At 45.4% G+C, this 27,013-nt stretch overlaps 2 protein-coding genes and 1 long non-coding RNA gene across 19 annotated transcripts in view; all 3 read right to left on the bottom strand.

Annotated features, from left to right (window-relative positions):
* Positions 1-12,059, bottom strand: part of ABCC3 (ATP binding cassette subfamily C member 3) — a 50,133-nt gene extending 38,074 nt beyond the window's left edge. For both annotated transcript variants that reach the window (XM_057418367.1, XM_057418369.1), the window contains exon 1: positions 11,928-12,059. In XM_057418367.1, the coding sequence (XP_057274350.1) occupies positions 11,928-11,957 (30 nt within the window). In that variant the 5' untranslated portion in view covers positions 11,958-12,059. The remainder of the gene's footprint in view (positions 1-11,927) is intronic.
* A 5,064-nt stretch (positions 12,060-17,123) lies between these two features.
* Positions 17,124-18,505, bottom strand: LOC130604095 (uncharacterized). Of its 2 annotated transcripts, none has more exons than XR_008973370.1 (3): positions 18,365-18,505; positions 18,087-18,264; positions 17,124-17,212 (listed from the first exon to the last, which is right to left on the bottom strand). It is a non-coding gene; the product is annotated as an uncharacterized LOC130604095 (long non-coding RNA). The 2 variants fall into 2 exon arrangements; XR_008973369.1 differs by lacking the exon at positions 17,124-17,212 and adding an exon at positions 17,245-17,332.
* Positions 18,506-23,340: 4,835 nt separating this feature from the next.
* CACNA1G (calcium voltage-gated channel subunit alpha1 G) overlaps positions 23,341-27,013 on the bottom strand; it is a 138,612-nt gene continuing 134,939 nt past the window's right edge. For all 15 annotated transcript variants that reach the window (XM_057418393.1, XM_057418397.1, XM_057418394.1 and 12 more), the window contains one exon: positions 23,341-24,439. In XM_057418393.1, the coding sequence (XP_057274376.1) occupies positions 23,588-24,439 (852 nt within the window). In that variant the 3' untranslated portion in view covers positions 23,341-23,587. The remainder of the gene's footprint in view (positions 24,440-27,013) is intronic.

The raw sequence follows: 27,013 nt of genomic DNA, 5'->3' as shown, positions 1-27,013 counted from the left end.
GGAGGGAGTTTGCTGGCATCCACCACTTGCTGCTCAGGGACTGGCTGGGCATCTGTCAGTGGGTGGTGAGCAATTGTGCCGTGCATCACTTGTGTTTATTGGGGTTTACTTTTCCTCTCTCTTTTTATTGTCTCCCTTTTCATTACAACTGTTATATTATTATTACTACTATATTTTATTTTATTTCAACTGTTATCATCTCAACCCATGGATTTTATCTTTTTCCTATTCTCTTCCCATCCTACTGGAAAGGGTGGATGTGAGTGGGCAGCTATGTGGTACTTAGTTGCCAGCTGAGGTTAAACCACAGCCCTATGCCATGTGCCTTGTAATAGGGACTCTGCTATGCATTATCATTATTACTTTCCATCTGTAAATCTGAAAGTTTCATTTCTTACCAAGCTGGATGTGTTTTCACAGAGCTTGCAGTTCCACTTTATGGCTTTACAAATCACCACACTGACAGCGTATATTCCAACATCCACTCCAACCTTGAACAACGCATTTTGAGTCAGAATATGACACAAAGTCTCATACATTCTATTCTGACCAAGCCAACATTGTCAAATATTGCTAAATACCCTTCAATTCAGCAGTAAAGTTATGGAACTCCACCCCTGAGAACAAACAAGAAGCAAGGGAGGAGGGACACACCAGCCCTCTGACTCCTATCTTGATGGCTCCTGCTTTAATCTGGCTTTGTCTGTGCAGATTCTGAACTCTGTCCTGGTAAGCAGAGCAGTTTAAATGCTTCTTGTGTCCCATTCTGATTGAGAATGAAGATACCCACCTTGGGCTGTCTGGGCTTGAGGGTTTGCTTTGGACTTACTACTGAGAAAGGTCTCTATAGGCAGCTCAGTGATCCAGAGCCAGGGTGACACATCAAGAGGCATCTCACAAGGGGAAATACTCAGCAGCACATGCTGGGAAACACCACTTTCTCCAAGAAACTCATCCCAGGGAAACTTTAACAGCCAGCACATCCATCACAGCTAACTAACATCACTGTCAGCTCACATCCCCACGAGCAAGTGTTATGGGCTGCAACCTGTGACCTCTTCCTAATCCAGATCCTCTCTGTGCTCCGTGGCTCCTCCAGCAGCATTTCCTTGGATGCAGTAACACGGATCAGGTTGTAGGCTCTGCCGGTGAGATACAGCATTGAAGATACACCAGCCCACTGTACCAAACTCCCTGGGCACACAATTTACTTAATCTTGTAATAATACTTAAATGCAATCTCAACATCCATGGGAAAAGAGATTAGAGATGCTTGTTACAGCTTCACAGCAGACAAGGGGTCCCCTGGAGTCTAAACCTTACAAATTAGTGGGGCTTTCTGCTCATCAGTTAAGAATATCATTGACACTGTCCCTTGCAGCAGCTTTCAATCACACCCATCACTCCAGTCACAGCTTTGGATAAACACAACCCTCGTCTTAAGGGCCATCTGTGCAGTAGGACTTAATTTAGATGGGCAGTTTTAAATACATGATCTTCATTTAAGGGAAAGTATTCAGCAGGGAAAGCTCTGAGCAACATTAAATCTGCTCTAATACCTAGTCCTTTCTATTACACTTTCCCCTCTGGAAAACAACACTGCTATTGAAAAGGCTATCCTTAAAACTGATAATGCCTTTAATGGAAACAAAAGTTTAATGCAACATATCTTGGGGTTTCTTGCACATTATCCCTTACAGCTTCCAAAGAAAAGGGAGAACAAACAGAAAGCCTAAAGCTCAGCTGAAAACCAGGAAAATGCCTGTCTATCCCTTTCCCAACCCCCAAGGATGATGTTAATAGAGTCTGCTGAGAAAGACCAGTTGGGGTTCTGGCCTTATGGTTAAGTCTCAACCAGCTTCTACTCCACTATAGAAGTTTAAACTCAAAGTTCTTCACCATTGACTTTAGCCAGCAAACGGCTGATGCTGCAGGAATGCTCCTCAAACAGCCACAATGGAAAGACTCCAACCCCCACAGAAAACCAACAATATCTTCTGCAGTCTCAAGCAGCTATCTCCATGGCATGGATAAACTAATACATGTTTCTCTCTAAGCTTCTATAATGCAGAAAGAGTCGGGAAAAGCACGGGAAACACAAACCCATTCTTTATCTGCTGGGAAGGTGAAGGCCACTGCGCTGACATCATTCACACTGTTCCCAAGGTTAACACATGCAGCGTTGCTGATTCTGTGTCAGTTACCACTAGCTGGCACGTTACTTAAGATTAAAAATCACCTTGGAAAGCTGGCCAGGAAGGTCCACACAAAGAGCGAACAAAAGGGAAGTGAACAGCTGAAAGTAACAACGCTCCGCTTAAATAAACATGGAAACCATACCTTGTGTAGAAGAAATTGTTAGTGAGAACTTAAATGCAGAGGAGCATCCTCCTTGCCTCCTTTTACCCCTGCATCTGGTAAATCCCCTGCCAGTGAGCTGCACTTGCACAGCCTGGCAAAAGTAGTAAAGGGATAAAAAGAACGATGTTCTTCTCTTGGCTCTACCACTCCGCCTCATCCCAAGAAGAGGGATGGCTCTGAACCACAGCACCAAAACTATCAGGGCTCAGTCTTAGTTGCAGCACAGGCTTCACCTCAGCCTCTTCATATCTCACCTCCCACTTCCAGCTGTTTTCCATCTCCTCTGTTTGGTCCCTGTTGGTAAACACTCCGGGGCAAACTCTATTTAGAGCACAGATGCAAACAAGGACTCTTGCTCTGAGCCTCCAGAAGGCTGCCAGTTTCAAATGGCCTCTTCAGAGCATCCAAAGGAACAATTGCACCCTTACGCACAGAAGGAGTAACACACCTCAGTAGTCCACAGCGGCTGCTGCACAACTCAGCTCCTTCAGGTGATGACGCAAACAACCTTGCCTTGCCACCCGTTCCCTTCAGGGCAAGAGATAAGGACATTCCCCACTGCAACACCGCAGCAATACTGCCTGGAAGAAAGGTGCAGTGGAGAGGGTGTAAGCATTTCTAGTACTGCATGAGCCACGCAGTTAATGACCAGAAATCTCTTGCTGTCTACAAAGCACGCTGCAAGCTATCAATACCAGTGAAGGGCACCATGCAGGACGCTGAACTTTCTCTCCCAGCAGTAAAAAGATCTTTAGGGGCTTATCTTAACAGATCAAACAGACCTGGCACACGTTCATAGCGCATATGAGCTAGACTGTGGTTGTGGGGTAACTAGCCACAGGAAATCATACAGTGTTTTGCTCGAGTCACACAGGGACAGAACAAGGGGGAACGGCTTTAAACTGATAGAGGGGAGATTGCGCTGAGCTCTTAGGCAGAAGCTCTTCCCTGTGAGGGTGCTGAGGCGCTGGCACAGGGTGCCCAGAGAAGCTGTGGCTGCCCCATCCCTGGCAGTGTTCAAGGCCAGGTTGGACACAGGGGCTTGGAGCAAGCTACTCTAGTGGAAGGTGTCCTTGCCCGTGGCAGGGGTTGGAGCTGGATGAGCTTTAAGGTCCCTTCCAACCCAAACCATTCTGATTCATGAAATGGTACCAACCACACAATCCACTTGAGAACCGTGGACCAGACATGCAGAAACCAAGCTATGGCCTTAGTGACAGGGGTTACACAAAACAGGAAGTTTCACTTTCCTCTCTTGTTAGTTTTTAAGTTCTAATATTAGAAGTTCAGAGCTTCATGAATAAAAACCAGCAGGATGAAAAAAAAGTAGGTTCAGACTCTGCCACAATCATGCAAGCCCAGAAAAAGCATCAGAAAAGCATCTGTAGCTTAAGAGTTTGTAAAATAGAAATTGACCACAGTAAATATGTACATCCAAGACAGCGTTCACCTAAAGTGAAGGTAAAATTCATCTACTTCAACTGTCTTAGTAGCAGTCCCTCTTCTTGCTTGGGCAGAGGGGAAGGCACAGTGCAACCATGAAGGTACATGAATCAAAGGCTCCTGAATCAAAAGCAGGATTGAGAGGAAAAGGAAACAGGATCACTCCTTCAGAAGAAGGTCCCTGTCTTTTAATATTGATGAAAACTATACACTGTAACAGAGAAAGCTGTTATTTGCATCATCAAAGGCTTCTCCTAGGACCTTGTGCAAGCACAAATAAAGGAGTGGGTTACCCTATTGCAGCCCACTGCAATGATGGATGCGAGGGAATAATCCCCCATTTGAGCCATCCTGTCTCCTTCCAATTGAAAGAAATTGGGTTAATTCAAGGATCATAATGAACATAGCTCAATTAAGAAGAGCTAGGAACAACTGAGACAGTTCCTGCTTGATTTTGTCCCCTTTCCCACCCTGACTCCTCCGTTTTAAGCCACCCCATCCAGCTGTGCTGCTGTACAACAACAATAAGAGGGATTGTCACAACACATTGTCACTGGTGCTGCTCTGACACTCCACCTGCCTCGCAGGAGCTGGAACCGACACATTGCCTGCGGCAATAATGAGATCTCAGTGTCTTTAACATGACAGCAGCGTGGGGCAGGATCCAAAGGTCGCGCTCCATCTGAAGCACTCAAGGTTGGTCACACTCTTCAGCTGCAGGGACACTCATTAGAGGAGCGCCAAGAAGTCAAACGCAGCAGCAGGATAGAGGGCAAGGGCAGACTCTAGGTGCTAATGAGCTTTAATGCCAATATTAAGCCTGGTTTATCACAGAACTGACCCTGAGCTCACCTAACAGATGAGCATTATACTCTCTCTATACTCTTGGAGTTAATTTGCACCAACCATTCTCATCTCTCAGTCTGCAGAGCTATTTATTTCAGTCATTTGTATTCAGAAAAACAGTGAAATCCACAGTCTGGGGCTGGGGAAAAAAGGGGAATGAAGCAGCAGGCAGAATAGCAATGCTGCATATGAAAATTACCACTGTCCACAGGTTCCCATCTGATAGATCTTCCAGTAGCAAACTACTTCCCCCAGAAGATACACCTTGCTTTTTCAAAGCAAAAGCATACAGGTTTTTACTGCTTTTCGTTCCACTTTGCCCCCTCTCTCCTCCCCTTATTGTAATGAAGAGATGAAACCCAGAACGTGGAGACTTCTTCCCTGTTTATTTTGCCATGTTTCCAAATGTACATAATAACAAAAGGAAATGAAAGGAAAAAACCTGCACATGTAGGTAGGGGAGATTCTAGAGTACAAGTCATTCAGCTGGGGGGGGGGGAGAGAGATAGTAAATGAAGAAATGAGAATTTCAGGTGTCAAATGTACTCAGAAAGAAGAAAAGAAATGATGACTTTGGAAACCAAATGACTTCGACATTTGAAACAATTCCCATGAAACACCTTCTCTTGTCCCCCTCCTTCATGTCTTACTTCTGTCCTCATTCAAAGCTTTACGACACCAGCATGTGATGTTACTGTAAATGATCTACACTTTATTGTACTGACATTGCCTCTCATGATTAGCACAGGGACAAGGGGCCAGCTCACACAGGCCCAGCACGGGATCCAGGCTCTTGGCTGTACAAAAGCCTGAACACATTCCTGGGAAGATCTCTGGCTCCTCGCCGCTTATGCTCTCCTCCAGCTCCGCCAAATAACGTGCGACTGGATAATTGCCCATCACATTCACGGCAGTATCAGGAGACAAATGGAGCATTAGCTTACTGGAAAAACCAAAGATCCTGGTTAATAGGTTTTTCAATGGGATTTTTTTTAAATGACATTTTTAACAGTAAGAGTCCCTTCACTTTAACACATTACACATTTACACACGGAGAAAGGAAAGGATTGTACCTCGGGTGACACAGCAATTTGCCTACCAGGTAGGGCAGGCCTATCTCAAACGTTTTCTATTCTCATGAGTCCATCTTAAAGAGCTCCTCATGGCACTCTGCATTTACTTCAGGTATTATTTCTTTTCAGAAAGCAACATTTACAGTGTTCACAAGTCCCAGATACCACATCTACCAGCTACGTCACTTAAGCTAAAATGGTCAGAGCCATGTCCAGGGAGGAACAGTTGTGTTGAAAGTTGAAGAATATACATAAATGAGTTTTGCTGCAGAGAAGTCTCCTTTAAAGGAGGCTTTAAACCTCCATTAAAGCAAGTTGGGATCTTGCCTCCATACCCCCTGTTGCATTTCACAGCATCCTCAAGTTTCACTGTCCCACTCCAAGGAAGCACATGGAAGGGAGGGACAAGGAGGCTTCTGTGTCCAGAAGATGCTCGTGAAGCATCTCTCATAAAGCCACAGTGCACCTGGGCAAAAAAAAGAGATTCTTCTTCTCCCCTTGGGCACTTTTTTCCTAATCCTAAATCCTTTTTCCTCCAATTCCAGAATTCCAGACAGGATTTGGCCACACCGGCAGTGACCATTTTATCAGCTGCCCCCATTCTCCTGCACCAAGGACTTTACTGTTCCTTTGACCCATCAGTGTGCTGGTTGGAAGGAAATGGCAATGACTGTTTCTTTGAACAGCATGAACAATCCCATTCACATATCCTACTGAAATGAATGTCCTTTTCATGAGCTTCATTAATTGACACTGCCACTGAAGGGCTCCATAAATCCTTGCTGTTGGCAGACTGCACTGGTATTAAGTCTTGCTCACAACTCTCCAATCCATATTTTGTCTTTTCCAAACAGATTCAAGTAGTCTGTTATGCCATTTACACGCAGATGAATGATAACAGGTTCTGGATAATACTCCAAATGTAATGATTAAGTATTTATACTGCTCTTGACATTGAGAATCTGAGGCCCAAATCCTTTAGCAGCAGCTTCCATTCAACTCAATTCAAGAATCTTAAAATCCTGGAGGATTTGAGCTTGAATACTTAATTGCCTTTATGTTCAGGATGTTACCAACACAGCTACCCTTTGAGAGAGCATAACTTCATAGGTCTAATGTATGAAGAGACCATTAGAGTTACCTGTTTTGATCTCCTACCTACAATAAGAACATAGATATGCAACATGACCATTTGTGAAGAGACTTACACGAGTGGGACTTGGTTATCTGAAGCTGGATGCAATTGACAAAGATGATGTGGAGATCTGCATCATGTTTAAATATCTATAAACATTGAACATTCTGTGTTTATCACAGTATGGCAGAAGGTGAAGCTACTATATAAAGAACAGCCAGTCTGGACCATACCATCCTACTGCAGAATCCCGCCTTTGCAATGACCTGCTACCACCTTTCCCTATGTTATTCTTCTGCTGGAACTAATTTAATTGAAAATATAATGGATTAACTGAAATCCAGTGGTTTATTATTCATTCAGGGCCAAATCATGTAAGTTCTGTGGTTTTTAATGTAAACTTGTACATGCTACAAGAAGTTCATTTATCATCTTCCTTGAAAGAAACAGTTCTTCCTTACTAAAGCTATCCTAGGTCATCTTGAACTACAAAAAACCTAAGCATGACAAAGCAAAAAGGGAAACTATGCAGAGGGGAAACTGGTGGCTCTTTGAGCCAATAGAGCAGGAAGTTGCATTTCCAAAGAGCAGCATGACTTTTAGTCCAAATATACCAAAATATCATTGAATGACTCAAGGTGAAGGAATATTCACAAACCTAAAGGTTAAAGGGGTGCCTGTATGAGGCTGCCTCAAAGACAAGACTGAGGTATTGTTTACTTTTGAGAGTTGCTGCAACTTCCTGTTGAATTACTCAACAGACTCTGGATGAAGAAGGAGCCAGGACTCTACATAGGACAGGAAAAAAAAGGACATCTGTCAGGACACCAAGACCCAGGGTAAGCAAGGCAAGGGAGCTCTGTCTGCTAAGCAGGATCAAAAGGAACAAGCCTGGATCACATCCAGAACTGAAGTTGTGGTCTCCCCTTTGAAGTGCTCTATCACTTGTCTTCCCATTTCCTATATATGCTGTTAAAAAAAACCCCAAACCACCACCAAAAACACAAGCTGCTGCTTAAGCTTAGGCAGCATATATAGGAATATATGGCCAAGGAATATATAGGAATATATGGCCAATATATAAGTCCAAGGTGCTTATGAGCCATCATCCCAACAGTAACCAAGAAAGACAACACGCCTTTACACTAGGGTAGAATTTGGCGTTCCAAGCTCATGCTGTTTCATCACTAAGTCAGAACACTTCTACAGCAAACACTCCCTAGGAAATCACTTTGCTCTCCTCTCGGAGGAACTGCTCATGTGTTACTACAGTGGAGGACGTAAGCACCAAACAAGTGATAATTCACCAGTATCTCATCTCAAGAACAGAGATTGTGGGTTACATTAATTGGCACGCCTCTCTAGCACACTTTCTATCACATAGTAGATACCTGACACAATAAATAGGAGGTAATTATGGGCAATAGTAAATAACACACCCACCTTGTGTGGGTATGCACTTTCACATTCAGCTCCCTAAACGCATTTAGACAGGAACAATTAGCTTCAAATTCTCAATTGAAATAGATAGTTTTTAAGTGTTCAGATTAAGAGATTGTTCACAAAGAGATGGCTCATAGTGCATTTGGAAAATGCTCTGGCTGTTCCTCTCTTATATATAAATACCCTATATTTTAGTAGTGATTTACTGATTCCACATCCAACAGCTAATGCAGTAGCTTGAAGCCAAAAGCTTCTATAGATTTCTAATGTGACCTACAGCTTTAATTTCTTATTTCTAAAATGGGCTGAACAGGAAATGATTTTGCCTCTGCACAAACACAAAAAAACCAAACCTGTTGACATTTCCAACAAAATTCCCCACCCTGCATCAGGGTGAAAAGTTGAAACCTTCCCACTTCTGATAAGCCCAAAAAATCCAAGCTAAATCACTCATCTGTTAAAGTTGATATATTTCAATGTAAACGTTTTCCTGAGCTAATTCCGAACTGCTTTGTTTTGATTCGGGCCTCCCTTTAGCAGAAAAGAATTGTAGTTGATCTGAACTCCAAAACAAAGAACTGTTTAAATTGGAGCAGCACATTTCCTTTCACTCTAAACAGCTTTAAAACTGACACCTATGTCATTCAGCTTCCAGAAATACCTAGGCTTTCTTTGCCAAAGAACAGGGAAGGAGTCTAAGCTCATCAGCTATGAAAAGGTGAATATGAATGTTGGTTCCCATTTTATCAAGTTCTTGATCTGAGCTGCAAAGTTGAACACCATTAGTTTGTGCGCACAGGTAAGTGACTGCCTTTCACCTTGTTCTTCCTTCTTCAAGTGTACAGCAGCATGAGAAACCTTATGGGTTTCCCTCATGGGAAATATGCATATGTCAAAAAGAAGCGTCTACCTGTGTTTTCTTATGGAACAGCACATTTGCATGGCAAATCACTTCAAGGCAATTGTCATCTACATGGTCATTACTTGAAATCTCTCATTGAATCAGTTAAGTGTAATCACACTCCTGTTAACAGAGAAAATACCACTGAAACCAACCAAAAATAGGGTGTAAGACTCTTGGTCACTGAGCTCAAGCTGCTGGTCCCCAGGACACATGTTCCATTTCACACAGTTATTGAGTACCATTTCTTCAAGTAACTACACAGATGGAAGGTGGTTTTGACTCTAAACAACTGTGGATCATTCTGAAGTAACAGAACAGGTCTACCTTTATTACTAAGCTTACCCATTTATTTAAGGAACACTACTGGGCTCTTTGAAATCAGTCTCCTTTTATTCCTTGGTAATACGTTTAAGTAGAAGTATGTGATAATTACACAAAAAAAATCACCAAGTTTCTGGAGAGCCTTGTAACACATACCTGACATCTTCCTTAGAATCCCAGACTGGTCTGGGTTGGAAAGGACCTTAAGATCATCCAGTTCCAGCCCCCCTGCCATGTGCAGAGACACCTCACACTAAACCATGTCACCCAAGGCTCCGTCCAATCTGGCCTTGAACACCCCCAGGGATGGAGCATTCACAACCTCCCTGGGCAACCCATTCCAGTGCCTCAGCACCCTCACTGTAAAGAATTTCCTCCTTATATCCAACCTAAACTTCCCCTGTTTAAGTTTGAACCCGTTACCCCTTGTCCTGTCACTACAGTCCCTAATGAAGAGTCCCTCTCCAGCATCCCTATAGCCCCCCTTCAGATACTGGAAGGCTGCTATGAGGTCTCCACGCAGCCTTCTCTTCTCCAGGCTGAACAGCCCCAACTTTCTCAGCCTGTCTTCATACAGGAGGTGTTCCAGTCCCCTGATCATCCTCGTAGCCCTCCTCTGGGCTTGTTCCAACAGCTCCATGTCCTTTATTATGGACTTCACAGACTCAGAAAACAAGTTCCTCTGCCAACCCAAACTACCATGTTTCAGTTCAACCGCCATTAATCACATCTGAACTATGGCTTGGAGCAAGGCTGAAGGTGTATTTTTAAATTACTATTTATGCTTTGTTGAACACATTTAGATCCCTTCATCATTTACACTGTAAGCAAAGTGGTAGTAATGAAAGTCTCTTCCCTGGGTTACCTTTAAATCACTTCCCACAAATTTAGTTTCCAATACGTTTGCCAATATCAAAACCTGGATGCACTACCTGAGTATAGCAGACACCACACACAGCACCACGAAGGGAATAATAGTGCTTGGATGTAACTGTACTGCATGAAATACAGGATGTTGAGTTTATCTCCTACTCAAAACCAGCAAAACTGCCTGAACAATCCATATCAATGTATCGATAAACTGTTATCAAAAGCTTTGGCTACAAAGAGTAGCTGCACTCCACGCCTCCCCTGAGAAGCTAAGACACGCTTCTTGAGGCAGACAACAAACCAGTGAGCAGTGTTGAGCTGTTTGTGCTTGTTCTTGTTCTGTAAGTGTTTATAGTAGAAATAGAAGGTGAAAATACTTGTTCGAGCAAGCTTATCTGCCAGCTGTTGTAGCAGAGAGCATGCAGAGAGCTCAGAAACGAAAACTGGAACTGAACAAAGAAGTGTAACCAAGGGGCTCAGGAGTCCAAGTCCTCTTTTGAAAAGTAATGTTGGACCAGTTTTTGAAAGACAATTAATTACCTGAAGATGGAGCTGGGCATCAAGTCCTCACAGCCAATTGCTTGTGTTAGTCTTTAATAGCTTCTAGAGTGATTCAGCTTCAGACATTCCTTTTCATTCTTGCTTATCTTTCTTGGGGGGGGAAAAAAAGTCTCCCTTGGGCTAAATCAGTGTGAGAGATGTAAAGACTGTGATTTCTTAGAGGGCAGTTCCAACTTCAACCCATGGCTTCACACACCAAAGAGAGGAACGCAGCACACTGCATCTTGGGGAAATACCGCCCCGAGTACTTGTTACAGCATTTACACACTTCACTATCAGAGCAGACTGCAGCAGCTATTACCAAACTTCTACAACCCCAGTGTGTGCTGCAATCAGCCTTTCCAGAAGGGTGTCGGCTCCAAATACTAACACAAGTCACTGCAATCCTCCAAGGCTTGTGGCCACCTTGGCTGCTGCGAACCCATCACTCTTTAGCAGCAACAAAGCACTGGGCAGGGAGCATTCCCACTCATCACAGTAGTCCTGAGGAGCAGCAGCAACGCTAAAACAGGACCCTCACAAGAAGGCAATGGCTAAAACAGGACCCCTAGGAAGGTGTTAACAGGGTCAGAGGTGGACTACCCCTGCTAGGAGAGCTGGGGAAACACCGCTTCTCCTGCGATAAGGCAGGAGCTGCGGGGTCTTGGCTCCAGCCTGGGGATGTTGAGCTGAACAAGAGAGGCGCTGCGGGTCCTGCTCCTAAGCCGGCTACCGGAACAACCACCGCACCGGCTGCTCTCGGGACGGCTGCCGCGGGGACCCGGCACCAGCTCAGCCCCTCCGAAGCCGCAGGACCGACCTCTCCCTGCCCGCTCCGGCCCCTCCGACCCAGCGCTTCCCGCAGCCGGAGCCGAGGGGGCCGGTCCGTGCTTCCCGGCCCCTCCGCGGGCGCGTCCCCATCCAACTTTCCCCGCGGGGCAGGAAGAGGGGACGGAAGGAAAGAGGCAGAGGCGGCGGCCGCGCTGCTTACCCAGAAGCGGGACCCGCAGAAAGCCTCCATGTCCGCGGCGCGGAGCCTCCTCCAGGCCCACGCCAGGCACCAGCCGGGGGAAGAAGCCGGCTCCTTCCCTCCTGGGCGGGCCGGGGGCGGGGAGCAGCGGCCCCGACGCGCCCCGTCCCACCCTCGCCGGCGGCGGCGGGAGGCGCCAGCGCCACCGCCCCGCTGCCCTCGCCCCCTCAGCCGGGAGGCGCCGGCCGGGACCGCGCCACCGTAAGCGAGGACCCCTCGGGCCGTGCGGAGGTCCGAGGGCTGCGGCGGGAAGCGGGGATGCTGCATTCCCTCCGCCGCCGGAACCGGGCATTGCTTTCCAATGTGACCTCCCTATGGGAGGACCAAGCCCCCAGGAGAGCATTTCCCCTGTTCGGTGTGACTTGCTGGGATAACCAGACCCCTGCTCTTGCAGGGGGGGCACTGGTGGTACCCACATGGCAAGTGAAAGCCACCCAGAGCGGCTGTGTGGAGCTAGGGCATCTCATGGGGTTTGGGGCTGACCGTAACGGTCCATCCACGCCGCTCAGACTAATGTTAACATCTTGGAGACACTTGTTGTCTCCCCTTTAGAGCATTGTTGGCTCAGGAGGACTTAAATAAGCACCACATCCCTCACCCTTCCGTCTGCAGCCTCTTGCTTCACTGATTCACAGACACTGATTGCTTCTGCTGCGGACAGGGTTAAACTAGTGGCGTGGATCTGCTTCCGAGATCTTCCATTCAATATATTTCACATATATGTGTAACTAACAGTGTTTGTAGTGCAGCACCTTGGACACAATCTGTATTTCCCCAACCCATGATGCAGAAGCACTGTTTGCTTTCCTCTTGGCCAGGACTTCCCCTACAGCATTATTGACGTTCCAGCACCTGCTGTTTGTCTGCTCACTCGCTGTAGCATCTGGTTCAATAACATCATCTTATGCAAAGCACCACACTTGGCACAAATCTACTTAAGTATTACGAGGGTTTGAGTTTCCTTCCTTTCTGGAAGGTGAGGAACCATCAGGCAGAAGGGTGTTGTCAAAATACTCACCAGAAAGGGAAAGGGAGACTAGAAGCACCGTATTGCTGTGTCCCAAAACTATGTAATCCCAAAGAAGAAAATACCCTGCTTTTATGAAGCTCTAACAAAGACCACAGGGACTCTATGGGTGATACCCACTCAGAGCACTATCAGAGGAAGCCATGTGCTTCCCACAAACAATGCTGAGAAGTTGGTTTAGACATTTACTGTAATCTGGCCAAAGGGAGGCAGTTATTAGGGTGGGAAGAGAAGATCTTGCCCGAGACAAGGCTGTCGGGTGATTGCCTACAAGATGTGAAATCTCAGGCTGATCAGCACAATGACATTGCAATCCTCTCAAGGAAATACTAGGGGAGCCTTAGCCAACGGGGTGAAAGAGAACAACTAAGGATATTGTGGGCTGTCTTTGCAAGTCTTACATTGAAACTTTTGTTCCGTGGAATGAATTGCATCACAATAAAAGCTTTAAGAAAAGGCAGGAATAGCTCCTTAATGTATATTATTATATTGTAACTCCTTAATAGGAAATTACTCCTTTATGGTTTTTTAAACCTTCTCTCCTCCAACGTGTTGCTCCAAGAGAAGTGCTGAGATTTTGCTCTCTTTTGACACATGAACATGTACCCCTGTGTTTCTTGCACCGAGGAGCAGAACATGGTGGAGCTTGAGAACATGCCCAAAATTAAGACCAGCTCTGACATAAGATGTCACAGGTACAGAGGCACCTCGCAAACAGCTGCCATAGGCTGTGTGTACAGGAGGGGAGAGGTTTATTTTATCAGCGTACTGCACAGCTCCATTGACAAGAGCAGTGTGAATCTATCCCTGATTAAATTATTGACTTCAATGGAATTGCTCCACTTCCATAGAAGGAAGTCCTGTATTAGGGTATTGCTCAAGACCCTAAAGTAGCAGGTCCTAAATGATTCTGCCTCTTGCTTCATGCTCCTAATCCGTGGTGGGAATCCTGCCTTCAGAAGGAGCTCATGCCATTACATAGGGCTGCTACTGATGAGTGGGTGCCAAATGGGTTGCCTTTGCATACCCCGGGACAGCCACCAGGCAGCCAGCCTGGGCCTTAGAGCAGACCCTGCTGACTTGCACTGACGTTGCAGTATAATTACTGAGTTGCAGGTGCTGTCTGGCAGAGCAGGTGAGCAGTGAAGGGAAAATCAAAGGCAGGAATTAAGGAAATATTAAAATCTCAGTCAGACAAGATGGGGGAAGCTTAAAAGCTCCTGGGAAGGGCCATGGTAAAGGATTCTGCTGAACCTGGTGCAAAGCAAAGCCTGAAGCACTGTCTCAGGCAACTCACTTTGGTCTTGCTTCCTTTTGATGGTGGAAGACAGAAGTACCTAGAACGTGTCATTACTCCTGTGATGTTCCCCCAAAAGCAGGCTGGCTATGCAGGAAAATGAAATGGCCCCTTTGGTGTCACTGTCAGAGAGGGAGGCCATAAATTCACCAAACATTTATCCCTGGGAGTGGCAAGACCTGATATTGGTTCGTTCATTAACGTTTTCCAATCCTCTTTTCCATGCCAGCGCCCAGTAAAGGACTTTTCACCTGCTAACGCATAGAGCAAGTCAAGTCAGAGCAATCAGGAAGCACCTTCAAGGCACACCCAGGGCCAGGCAGCAGCAGGTTAGCTATCAACCAGAGCGATTGGCAGGGGCAGGACAGGACGAAACGTGAGAGAGAAGCTGTTTATGTAAGCACAGGGCCAGGTATGAGGCCCGCTTCTCTTCACATTGCACCTCATTGCTGGTTTGCAGAGCACTGAAAGCAAAATGAAGTGTGACTGATTCCTCCTGAAATCCGTATAAAGAAGGACATTGAGAGTTGAGGGCTGGGGACAGCCTGAGCATGTGCAGCTCTGAAGTCACAGTTTTATGGTTAGCGACTATAAATATCACTTACTTTCTCTGCTTGGAACCACAGACGCTCAGCTTTCTTTCCAAGACCCACAGAGGTGTCACATTTTACAGATGGCAAGAAAAAGAGGCTGCCAAAGTAGCATTTACATCAAGTCCCTATACATTTACCTTATAAGAAAGGGGAGGACGCCTTGTTTTAACACATGCAAGATGTGGACTTGTAACAAACTCTGTTTGAAGTCAACACTGCACGAGTAGCAACAGACTTGGTGTTTCTTCTTCGACAGTCAATGGTGTTGCATATAGCGTGCATCTCTTCTTGCAAGAAAGGATTTAACTTCCATTTCCTCGTTTCTGGAAAGCTCAATGAGCAGTTTAGAAGTCCCATGATGAAACAGAGGAGGGAGTGGGCTGGGAATTTGCAGTCCCAGTTTTTACTCACAGCTCAGGTTTTGGGTATGCATCAGCTACAAGGCTTTGTAGGCAAGGAGTGGAAGGCAAGATTCCCCTGGCTGGAAAGGCAGCGTAGGGAGGTTGGGAGCACAGTGAATTTGGCCTAAAGCTGCACTGTAACAGTCATTCTGTTGCCTGTGGGGTGAGGTGGGTCCACCTTGGTCCAGCCTGTGCACCAAGGCTTTGTAAAAGCAGAAGATGGTGTATGTATGACTGCGTTTAATACCACCTTCCCCCTATACACAAGGGCTCCTACATTTCATGCCAAGAGCCATGAGCAGAACCTAGACATGATGAAAACTGCCCAGGTCACCCCAAAGTGATCCTGGAGCAGGTCCAGAACTGACTCTAAACACACTGGGTGTCTGACTCTGACCTGATAACTCCCAAGTGTCTGCAAATGTGGATGGAAGCCACAGAAGGAACTTGGAGTGATGGACAAACAGCCACACACAAGCAGCACGTGGCACTTGCCCCTTCTTGAGCCAAGATCTGCAGTACCCTACTTTAGGCTCTGACACAGCTGCCACAGTTTATCCTGTCCCCCTGCCAACCCAGCCACCCCACAAACCCCTCCTGGTTTTAATGGCCTGAAGCCTTTCCGGGTTTCACCACAAACCCAGCACACACAATTCAGTGGCTGCAGGAATCCAAGCACCAGGTCCTGCTTTGGTGCAATGAACGTGGATTGGTCACGAGCCCTTGGCCATGCCGAGCTGGTGGCACCCAGCAGAGTGGTTCTGCTCTGCCTTTGCAGGTGTCAGCACGGCACATGCTGCCCATTGCAGTATTATTTTTCCTTGTTGAGTGACTCCAATATTAACTACTTCCCGATTTCCCCCAAAACAGCTGGATTCCACTTTCTGTTTCCGTAAAATAATTGTTAGCACAGTAAGTTATTAAGTGGTTTAACCAACCTTTTCATTTCCCAGCTGGAGCTGCAGGGGTCTTTGGTTGCATTATTTAGAGCATTAAATAGATATGGAAAGATAATCTATCCAGGACCTTTGAAGGCCTGACAATTATAGCATCCAGTGACTCAAGCAATAATAGAAAATGCCAGAGGATGTTGCAGGATTATACAGCGTGTTGTAAATATATCCAAAGCATTGAATGCAACGTGTAAAAACCACCTTAAAGTTCAATCACCCTCAAATGCCAGTGGGACAATGGCTTTTGCTGATGACACCGAAGACCGGGCCAAACCAAACAGAAACAGCAGGTTATGGGGGACCTCAGGTGCACCCTGAACTAAGGCACACAAATATCCCAGCTAAATCACTTCATGGCATTGCCATCTAGTGACAAGCTCTCGGCCTGCGCCCAGGCAAACCCTGAACCTCTGAGCAGCTCACCACATGCCACCCAAGACGGCACAAGACCTGCTTGATTCTCTCCAAGCAGAGGTTAAGCGCCCCATTCGAGCTCCACGGTTGTAGATTATCATAGCTGCTATGTGAGTGCACAGCCCACACGGGACTGGCAGGGATTGGCACGCACAGGGAGGAGTATGTGCCAGGTTGCATGCTTTACACAAGCTTAAAAGCAGGCATAAACATGTGCAGCAACAAACAAACCTCTTGGGTGCTGCCACAGCCTCCGAGGTGCGGGGCAGCCCTGGGACTGCCCCTGGATGGGCTGTTACCTCCCAGAGCTTGACACAAGCTTGAGCCATGCGGATGGGGAAAGGTGATGCCAAGGGCATGTGCAGCACCCTGGCTTCCAGCAGCACCCATGAGCACGCAGCAATGCTGGCAGGGTGCTCCTGAATCTGGGAGAAATCCCTCTCCTCCCCCTACTGCAGGAAGGGATTGTTCATAAAGGTATCACCAGCAGAGATAAAGATGTCATTGTCCCACTCAGTGCTTTTTGGGTCACATCTGGAATACGGGGTTCAGTCTTCATCCCTATTGTGTATATATCATGTATATACTCATATTGGAAAAGGTCCAGAGAAGGGACACAAAGATGATCCAATGACTGGTAAACCATGTGAGGAAGGGCAGATAGAACTGGGTTTGCTCAGCCTAGAGAAAAGGTTCAAGGAGACCTTATCACCATGTTTCATTATTTAAAGGGTGGCTACAAAAAAAGATGGAGACTCCTTTTTCCAAGGAGTCACATGGGAAAGACAAGAGGTGATGGGCACACCGGGGGAGATTCCAGCTGGAGGCAAAAGGAATATTTTTCCCAATGAAAACAACCAGCCACTGGACTAATCTCCCCAGGGAAGTGATGGGTTCCCCAGCCCTGCACACTTTCAGGATTCAGCTGGGCAGGCTGCCGGGACACCTAATTTAGGTCATGCTGTGCCTAGAAAGGTTGGACCAGATGATCCTCGAGGTCCCTTCCAGCCTGGGATTCTGTGATTCCATGATATAAACTCAGTGGCTGAAAATCCCCGCAGAAGCAAAAACCTCCCTTTTCCTTCTCTCTTCCGCAGGATCCTTCTCGCCCCTTCCCTGGAGCCGGGAATCCCGCTCCCGGTAACGGGATGTCCCAGACCGGCTCCTTACCCCAGCCCACTAGATGGTAGCACAGCGCCGCGGACGGGCGCACCCGACCCCGGCCGTGGGCTGCCCACCCCTGAGCGGTCAGTTCAGGCCTCTGTCCCTCCAAACTGCACGGGCTTTAACCCTTTAACCTGAGGGCTCCTCACCCCCTAGAAGGGAAGAGGAGGGAGCCAGGTGCATTGCTTTAAATTGCCTTTTCCTACCTTATTTTAGGGAGGATTCTAGCACAGGTCGCATCTGAGCCTTGGTGGTGGGTCTCAGTTTGTACCTCTGGAACATCCACAGTACGAAAGGCACAAACAGGCCTTTCCTGTTTGTTCTCATGCAGCTCCTTGCAGGGTTTTGCAGAGCTCCAGCGGGGGGGATGCGCTGTGCACACGGCTTTCCAGATGGGACACTGCTCTCCAGAAGCAGGACAGTTAGCCAAATTCACCCGAATGTCTCAACTAAGCCAGAAACAGATTAAATCTGAGGGGCTATTTCCCTAGTTGCAGCTGTAATTACATAGAAAACAACCCAGTTTCATGCAGCATCCAAGTAATTTACCGGAGTAACAAAGTGCCATGCCCAGGCTCTGGCAATTTGAGAGCATACCAGCAAGCAGCCAGCCTGGGTGGGATCCTTCTACAAACCACAGCAAAAAGAGCTTCAAACAGGAACACTTACAACAGAGAGCAAAGAAACAAGGTCCTGCGGAACACAGCTCTGGCAATAAAGGGATTTGACATTCCTGATAAGGAGTTAGCACAGGTTAAACTCCTCTGTGTGCAGAGAGGTGTGAAGTGCTTGAAGCTGTGAATTGCTCTGCTTTCTTGGCTCAGCTTATCTTAATGACAAGTGGATCCTCCAGCCTTGGAGGGGTGAGAAGGCAATGCAGTGGTTGCAGCCTGGTGGGGTTGACCCTGCAGCCCAGATAGCACAGATATGTTACAGAGCTCACCCCTGGAGTCCTGCACTGTGAGGATTTGCATGGGATTTTGCATAGATCCATATTTTCTCCCTATTTAAGGGCTAGCTATGTTCCTGCTGTTTTCTACTCAGAAATGACTATGATAAAGCCTTTATCAAAGTACCCTCCAAACAATTGCTCTGGATGTCAGGTTAGGGTTCCTCCTGCTGCAGAGCAATCATCAGGTCATTCACTGCGAAGTGAGAAGGCTGCAGAGAGCCCAACTCCTTCCAATGGCCGCTCCCCAAGGGAGAGGACACTCCACGTTAGGAAATCTTACCCACTAAAGACCGCTGAAGAGGGTGCTGAGGCGCTGGCACAGGGTGCCCAGAGAAGCTGTGGCTGCCCCATCCCTGGCAGTGTTCAAGGCCAGTTGGACACAGGGGCTTGAAGCAGCCTGCTCTAGTGGAAGGTGTCCCTGCCCATGGCAGGGGTCGGAACTGGATGAGCTTTAAGTTCCCTTCCAACCCAAACCATTCTATGGAATGTTTCAGGTGGTACCTAAGCAGCATTTGGGGTCCTCACCCATACTGCCTTGGAGCACACAGTCTGCAGCTCCTGGAGCTGTGCCATCCCCACCAACTCCTGCTTTACAAGGAACTAAACGCCTGCAGAAGTGGTGGAGAAGAAGCTGCTGTGCTTCAGGCTGGAAATCCTGAAGCTGTGAATGTGGAAAAGCCCAGCATCATCCTCTTCATAGTAACATGTGCTAATGGTCAGATCAAACGCGCCCCTTACCCTGACTCCTTCCTCTCCTCTGGACCTCTGCAGCCTTGTTAAGCGACTTGCCGAGCCGCCCTTTGCCAGTGCAATACAACATGCAGACGCGGAGCTGATGGTCTTGCTGGTAAAACAGCACATCCCAGGCCAGATTCCCTTGCGGTGTCAAACCAAATTGCTTCACAAAGGGCCGACATTTCACAATCTTCCTTTCAACTTCCCGTCCGCCGCTGCTATACAATACCTACCCCAACTGTTCGCAATTAAAACATGACCAGGGATGTGACCGCTCTGAATGATACAGATTATCATCATCAACAACAACAAAGGGAAGTGCACGGTTGTTTTCTTTTCAAAAGCTTTTAATAGGACACATTTGTTTTTGTCATTTGTAAAGATTTACACTCATTTTTTTGTCTTTTTTCTTTTTTCTCTCTCTTTTTTTTTTTAAAAAGGAACGTTTTAACCCAATTTTCCCCATGAATACCACCTTTTGTTGCCCTGACCAAAAGACCTCGTTTTGGCCTATATACCTGATACAGTATAACAATATATTAACTATTAAATACAAAGTTCTATCATATATACTAGGTTGTTACGGACATTGCAATGGTACTGTGCCTACTCTAGTCACCTTGTGTTATAGTGTACATGGGTTATTATAGCCAAAGGGGCAGAAAAGGGGAGCCTGGGGCATAGCCTAATTTACAGTGGTAATGCTTTTGTTTTCGTTTTCTTTTCTCCTCGAATACACCTTGTGCTGAGTGCAATCCATAGAAGTCAAAAACAGTGTTTTCCTTGCCCTCCTCCAAAATATCTACAGTATAAATGTCCTGTAACCAAGCTATGAAAAATCAGTTCTGTGTGCCAGGGCCTGCAAGAATGGAATTCCCATCTTTCCAGACACATCTGCAATCTCTTTTTCCCTATGTATCAGACTGGCAATAGCAGAATATCCTCCTCCCACCTGTATACAGTAAATCCACAGTAATAAAGTGCTGGTGTGCTTGAATGAATTGGATAGCCATGCGACTACTTTACCATCGATAGGGGCTGAGTTTTGGGGGCGGATGTTTTGTGTGGGTACAGTTCTCCAACAGTAATAGCACTGCAATATTGTAGAACTTGAGTTTAGCTGCTTACTTCTAAATGCGACCTGGATGCACGCTCTGAAACTAGGCTATACACGCTGTAATACAGTAGGTTTGGCTCCAGGTTTATGTAAAGAAACTTGTAGATAAGAGCTGCTTCTGTTCCCAAGATGCTACGCAGACTTTTAACAATTTCTCTATAGATTTCTACAAAAATATAAAAAGTTCTATCAACATAACCGTTCTACAGAATTCCGGTGGATTTTGTACATTTTGCTTAAAAAAAGTCAAATTCTATAAAACCCCCCCAAAGGTATTTAAAATTAGCTTAAGATTATTGCACACGCTGCAGTACATTTGTATTTGTCTTTCAAAAGGGCATCTAGAAAAAACTTGTCTGGTTTAGAAAACAAACTATTTTACATGGATTTCTTTTCCTGAATGCATCATCTTAGAGTAGTTTTTTTATTGGCTCGCCTTTACTGAATAGTCATGTGTGATGTAAACGTCTGGTTACTTCCACAAACCTTGTCAGTGGGCAAAACCTCAGGTATCGGAAATAGAAGAGCCTTTAGGCTTTCTGTTACATTTGGAGTTGTGCATTTGGATTAACATCACCATTCTGTGCCATGATTTCAAGCTAAAATGTTCCATGGGGTTTTGGTAAGGAAGGAAACTTTACAAGTAGTATCATTCCAGTTATACAAACACAATCCTAATCATTAAGGAACCAGGGTTGGCAATTTCAGTGGCCTAGCTATTTTCCCAAATTATTTAGTACATGTGAAAGGAAAAGCTAAGGCTCATTATGAGGGTAAAACCAAAGAGGGATTAAGAATATTTCTCAGGCTTAATACACTGTAATTTTATTATTTCCTTAAATATGATCTGGGCGAAGAAGTGATGAAAGGTTTGTTTGAAATCATTGCTTTGAACAGGCTTAACTCTGGATTTGGACTGGCATATCAAAGAGAGCGGTCTCCGTGTGGGCCTGTGTTGAAGAGGGGAAAATGTCCCAGCCAAGAATTAATCTAAGTGCAGTAAACAGTACAGAATGTTAATCCTCCTACCTCAAATACACCAATTGCCTGACTTCCTGCTGAAAGCCCTTACATTTCTCCAGGACATCTAAATCAATAGGGATTGTTTATGGAATAAACGTCCGCAAGTGGAAATAAAGGAGCTTAAGACCTCACATAGGCTGTTAGGTAGAACAGCATCTTCTCCTTGCATGGATACTTGAAGCTAATGCAGACAGATGTAGTCATAACAGTCTAATCTCTGACTGTTGTGGTGATTTGAAAAGATCAGTAGTTCTCCAAAAGTTACAACCTCCCAACTGACAGAATTAGCACAAATCCTCCTCTTGCCTGTGCTGGTTTAAAGACATGATCCAGCAAAGCCTTATCCATGTACGCAGTTTGAAACTTGTGACTATTCACACACTTCAAAGCATGCCTGCAGTCTTATTTAACCTACATCTGAATGTGATTTCATGGAGGTTGAGTGAATTAATGCCTGGTTTCCATCAGTGAAGAGCGGGAGGTGTTGAACCGGGCCAACCTCTCATGGTTTTCAAGCTGTGCTGTCCAGTTTTACAGATTGCTTTTTGCAAAGGACATTAGCAGGGAAGTAAACAGTTAATTTCTGAGATGAATGACATGAAGGACATGTTATAAAGTAAGGACATGAGTTCTGGTTTTATCTACTTTGTATCATGATGTCGCTGCTTAAGGCTTTTGATAGATTGGAAATAACATTACAGTCAGGGTCATGTAAATTAACCGTAGCAGTGACAGCAAAAAAAAAGGACTTTTTAACTGAAAATCAACAGTTATTTCGGTACCTACAGACCTTTTTACACATAATCTGTAAAATAACTTGCAGTAGGCCTCAAATCTGTTGAACACAGAAGCATATGATATTAATTTTCAAGAACTACTTAAATACAAACCAACCTCAAGGCAGTTTAAGCAAGAGCTTAACTTTAAACATGTGCTTACGCCCACTGTTGTGTCATGTCTGCACTGAATTCACCCACCAGATCTTAAATATGGCTCTACCCTCCTTTCCTCATGGGCATGGAAAGGAGGAGCTCCACTGCAAACAGTGGGTTTATAGAGGTGTAAAACTCAGCAAAAGGAATAGTCTGTCTTGGAGACACTGGAAAAACACCTCAGGAGTGACTGAGGTGCTGCATCAATTTCCTGGGAAGGTATGAAAATCAGCCATTGACATGGGTTTGTGAGTCATGATCTACAATATCCTTTAGTGACTCAGTATGGTGTATGGTTAAATGGCTCTACATTCACCGTCTTCAGGCATCTATCCGCATGTTGGACCTTCCTGGGTTCATGCATTTGCTTTCCTACTGGATGTTCATTTTATGCAAGATTGGATTTTTTTTTCTGTTAGAAAATTGCCACTGCATTTCTACACTATCCAAAAAAATCGTCTCCCCAGAATATCATTGGAGTCCAAGGGGAAAAATAAATTACATTAAATAATCCTTATTTACTGCTGACTGTGGGTTACATTTCCTCTGTAATGCACTAATTTGCTACATTTTGTGCTTTGCAAAAAAAAAACAAAACCCAAACAAAACAAAACAAAAAAAAGAGAAGGGATTAAATATATATTTTTTTTGTTTAGGTTAAAATACTCATAAAAACCAACTTTACCTCAGAAATATTCTGAGATACATAAAATAGAAGAAAATTAAATGAGTCTTTAGTCACAAAATGTACTACATCCCGCAATACTAGATTCAATTAATTTAATAAAATATAATATACATATAGATTCTGCACATTGTATTGCTTTTACCTAAGCAGAACATATGCTTAAGTAAGCGTGATATAGGTTTACCACTTCTTTAACCAGCTGGTTCTTTAATCTTTCTTTGGAAATTTGTTACCCAGTGCCATGTTGGAATACAGAGTTTCTTTAGGTTTTTCTTTTTCTATTACATGAAAGGAAGAAAACATTTGGCACCAACAGAAAAGTAACTCAGGGGTCCATTTCCGTCTGATCAAAGGAAAAGCTAGGAAGTGTCAACAAGTCTTTCTTTGGGGTAGGAGATGTTGACATACTGTCTGGAAGCAATGAATCCCCTATATCCATGGAATCCTTGGACTCACAAGATGGAGCACGCCGTCTCAAGCAAATGTCTCCACTGGCAGGTGAGATGCTGTGAGGTCCTCTAGGTAGCAAACTCTGTCCATCGGGTGGGTCTATAGATATACATGGAGGGCTCAGTTTTTTCTTCTGCCGTGTCCCTTGCAAGCCTTCCATTTCACTTACCACCTGACTTATGAAGCCAGAAGAGCTGGAAGTGGAATGGTGCTGGGGGCTGTTTTCCATCGAACAAATTTCGATTGAATGTCTCCTTTGATCATCCAACCAAGAGGGTGGTTTTTTGAGAAGACCCTGGGTGTCTACACTGTGGTACTTCTTCAGGTCCTTCAATGTCATGCTGCCGGTATTGCCTACGTTCCTCTTAGGAGTGAGAGGCTGAACCTCTGAACAGGCACTCGAGGCTGTACAGGTTTCTGAAGGCTCCGAGGAACTGTTTATTTCAGACACTTCTTGGTCCATTGAATCTCCAGGTGTCTCCTGACACGAGTCTGCACAAGCAGCACACGATGCTGGTGCCTGCTTTGAAATATTATACTGATTGTGGGAATGCTGCTGCGTACGAACGCTTGCCCGGCTCCATGCAGCCGCCTCGTTCGCTTCTGAGGGCGTCAGAGCCACTGATGACTCCTCCTTGGGCACAGCGGGGACATTTGGGTCAGAGAGTTCACTCACCTCAGCGTGGAGATTTTCTTTGCTGTCCAAAGAGTCGTTCCGGATAGCCATCTGTATCGGAGCGCAAAGGGATTGGGGAGGAGGGGTGTTGCCAGATGAGAGAGATAGATCAAACATAGGTTAGTAGCAAGCAAGGCACAGCATTTATAGGGCACTCAACTCTGCTGAGATACCTCAGCACAGACCCACTGATTCCTATAATGACCTGCGTTATAGCTTCTAGCAATTCCCATGCATCAGAGGTCTGTGTGTTTATCCCTGTGTAAGCAACAGCAGAATTTGGCCCTTCAGTCTTCATAAATGGTTGACCTTTAGTTTTCTCCCCTAAGGACGGAGGGCTGCAAAACCAGAATGCCTGCACCCAAACTGAGACCCATTCTTGTTATGCAAAGGATGAGGATGCAAAGCCCTTTACAATTTCAGCAGCCCAAGTATGAGCAGGAGAGGGAAGATGTGCAGGTGAGCCTGTGTATTCCCTTCTCTAGCTCAGGTGATGCTGAGGGCATGGAGCAGGATCCCCAGAGCCAGCAATGCCAGAGCAACCACGTTCTGTGCCAGCATCAGAGCAACAGCCTGTCCCTGGCTTTGGTCCCCAGGCTGGAGCCACAACTCTGCACCATCTTAACAGCAGAGGAGCTGGAAAACATGGAATCCAAAGCTGGACTTATAATAATAACAAGCTCTAATTATAACAGCTTATTCTGATGCTTAAGTTTAGGCTTCCTAAGGCACATTTTGCCTTGGCTGTCTTGAGCCATATGCAGCATCAGTGCCTGCTGGCAGAGAGAGCCTATGGCTAATTTTGAAAGTTTTGTCTTTTCACTGCACTGCATCCCTTGTTAAAAGGGTTTATAAATCAACCTCATTAACTGGCCCTAAAAGGCAGAGTCTCAGTTTGAGAAGACTCTTAAATGATTTTAAAGATTAAAAACTTCCCAGAGAAATGAGTAAATGTGTGCAGCTGGTCTCAGTTTTCACCAAAGTGGAAGGAGATGGAATTCCTCACGCTGAGGAACACTTTTGTGACAAATCTCCCCAAAATGATCTTAGAATTTAGATAAAAATTGTCCCGCAAGGATCGTTTGAGCCAAATGATCTCTATTGAGGCAAAGCTCTCATCAGCTGCAGTACGCACGTGTGTGTGTGTGCAGAATCATGAGTCTATTGCTGCATCCACACATTGGGCTCCCTTTGTCATCAGTGAGAATATTTAATATGGCAAACCAGTTTGTCCAATGCTGGTGAATCCTTTCCAGTTAGAATTTTAGAGCATAATCCTGGCAACTAACCACAGTCATGAGTGGAGCTAATTCTGGTCTCCTCAATGCCAATAGTTTTATAGTGAGCGTTTGCGAGAGGAAATCATGTTCACGTCCTAAGAAGAGACACAGACCACACAAAAAAAGTAGAATACAGAAGCAAAAAGTAACTATTGCCATTACTTTTGCTTCTACACCAACCTGTGTTGCACAGAACGACAGTGTTAGTCACCACCAGCTCTTTCTTTCCCTACAATACCAGCATCTTTGGTAGCTGTTAGGAGTAACTGTTTGTACAAATGTTTTACTGGTTTGTGTCAAAATAAAAGGACCCTCTGCCATCCCATTGGGGTGTACACCTGTAGTAGCCACAGCTTGGAGTGGACTACACCTTGGATACACAGTCCTGGAACCAGAAAATCAATATCGTTTCAATCTCAGGTAGCATTCCCTTGGAGAAAAAGCTTTTGTGCAATGCACTGCCAAGGAGCGTGTTCCTCAGCAGGGGCTGTTCTCTCAGAGCATCCAATCCCCTCATCTTCATCTGTGAGTGCATCGCTAATTGTCAAACATTCCGGAGTCTAAACTGCACATTACTGTGGGGTTGTTGTTCACTCTCCAGCACTCTGGAGGGAAAGGGAGGTTAAGCACACAGGTTTTAATGATGGAGGAAAGTGCACGGACCAGGTATGTGGTGAACAAGATTTATCTATACACAGATTTTAGGAAAGGAGAGAGGGGGGTGAAGGGGAAAGGAGAGAAAGAAAAGAAAGAAAAGAAATCAGAATTACATGCAATATAAGTAACAATAAGGAAAAATGGGTACTGCAGACCAAAATGCTTTGCTAGCTTGGGCCGTTATGGTGTGCTAGTAACAAATTAGTGGTAGCAATAAAAGGAGCCAAGCAGAGAGCACTTGAGCAAGCAGAAGTGAAGGGAATTTTGCTTCTTTAAGGACCAAGTTTCACAGTGTCTGGCTATCTAGACTGCAATTAACAGCAACAGCAATACTGCTCTGTTGCCAGGAACAACCTTAATGCTCCCATTAGCCACTGTAGGAGCTCCCTGCTATCTGGGAGCGTGCCCAAGGCAACACCTGACTAACCTTCAGAGGGACCTATCTGGCCTGTGGACCATATCTGCTCCCTGTCCCAGAGCTTTTTACTCTCTGAAATCTGATTCCGAGAGCATGCTCATGTCACTGTATGAGCAGAGAGGGGCGGAAGGGGAATAAATTAACATATACATGAAAAGGCTGAGAAGAAGCAGCCTTCAAAGACATGAACAAAATTAGGCTGAGGAAGATGGCTAACATGGTAATTTATTATAGATAGATCTGTTCAAAAGGAAGGGCCTGTTATTCATT

This window comes from Pezoporus wallicus, unplaced genomic scaffold, assembly GCF_028554395.1.
Source record: "Pezoporus wallicus isolate ANWC-B61680 ecotype Strahan unplaced genomic scaffold, APGP_CSIRO_Pwel_v1 contig_3710, whole genome shotgun sequence".
Classification (NCBI taxonomy): domain Eukaryota; kingdom Metazoa; phylum Chordata; class Aves; order Psittaciformes; family Psittacidae; genus Pezoporus; species Pezoporus wallicus.
The sequence above is the reverse complement of the archived record's forward strand: the minus strand, read 5'-3'. Positions and strand labels throughout refer to the sequence as shown.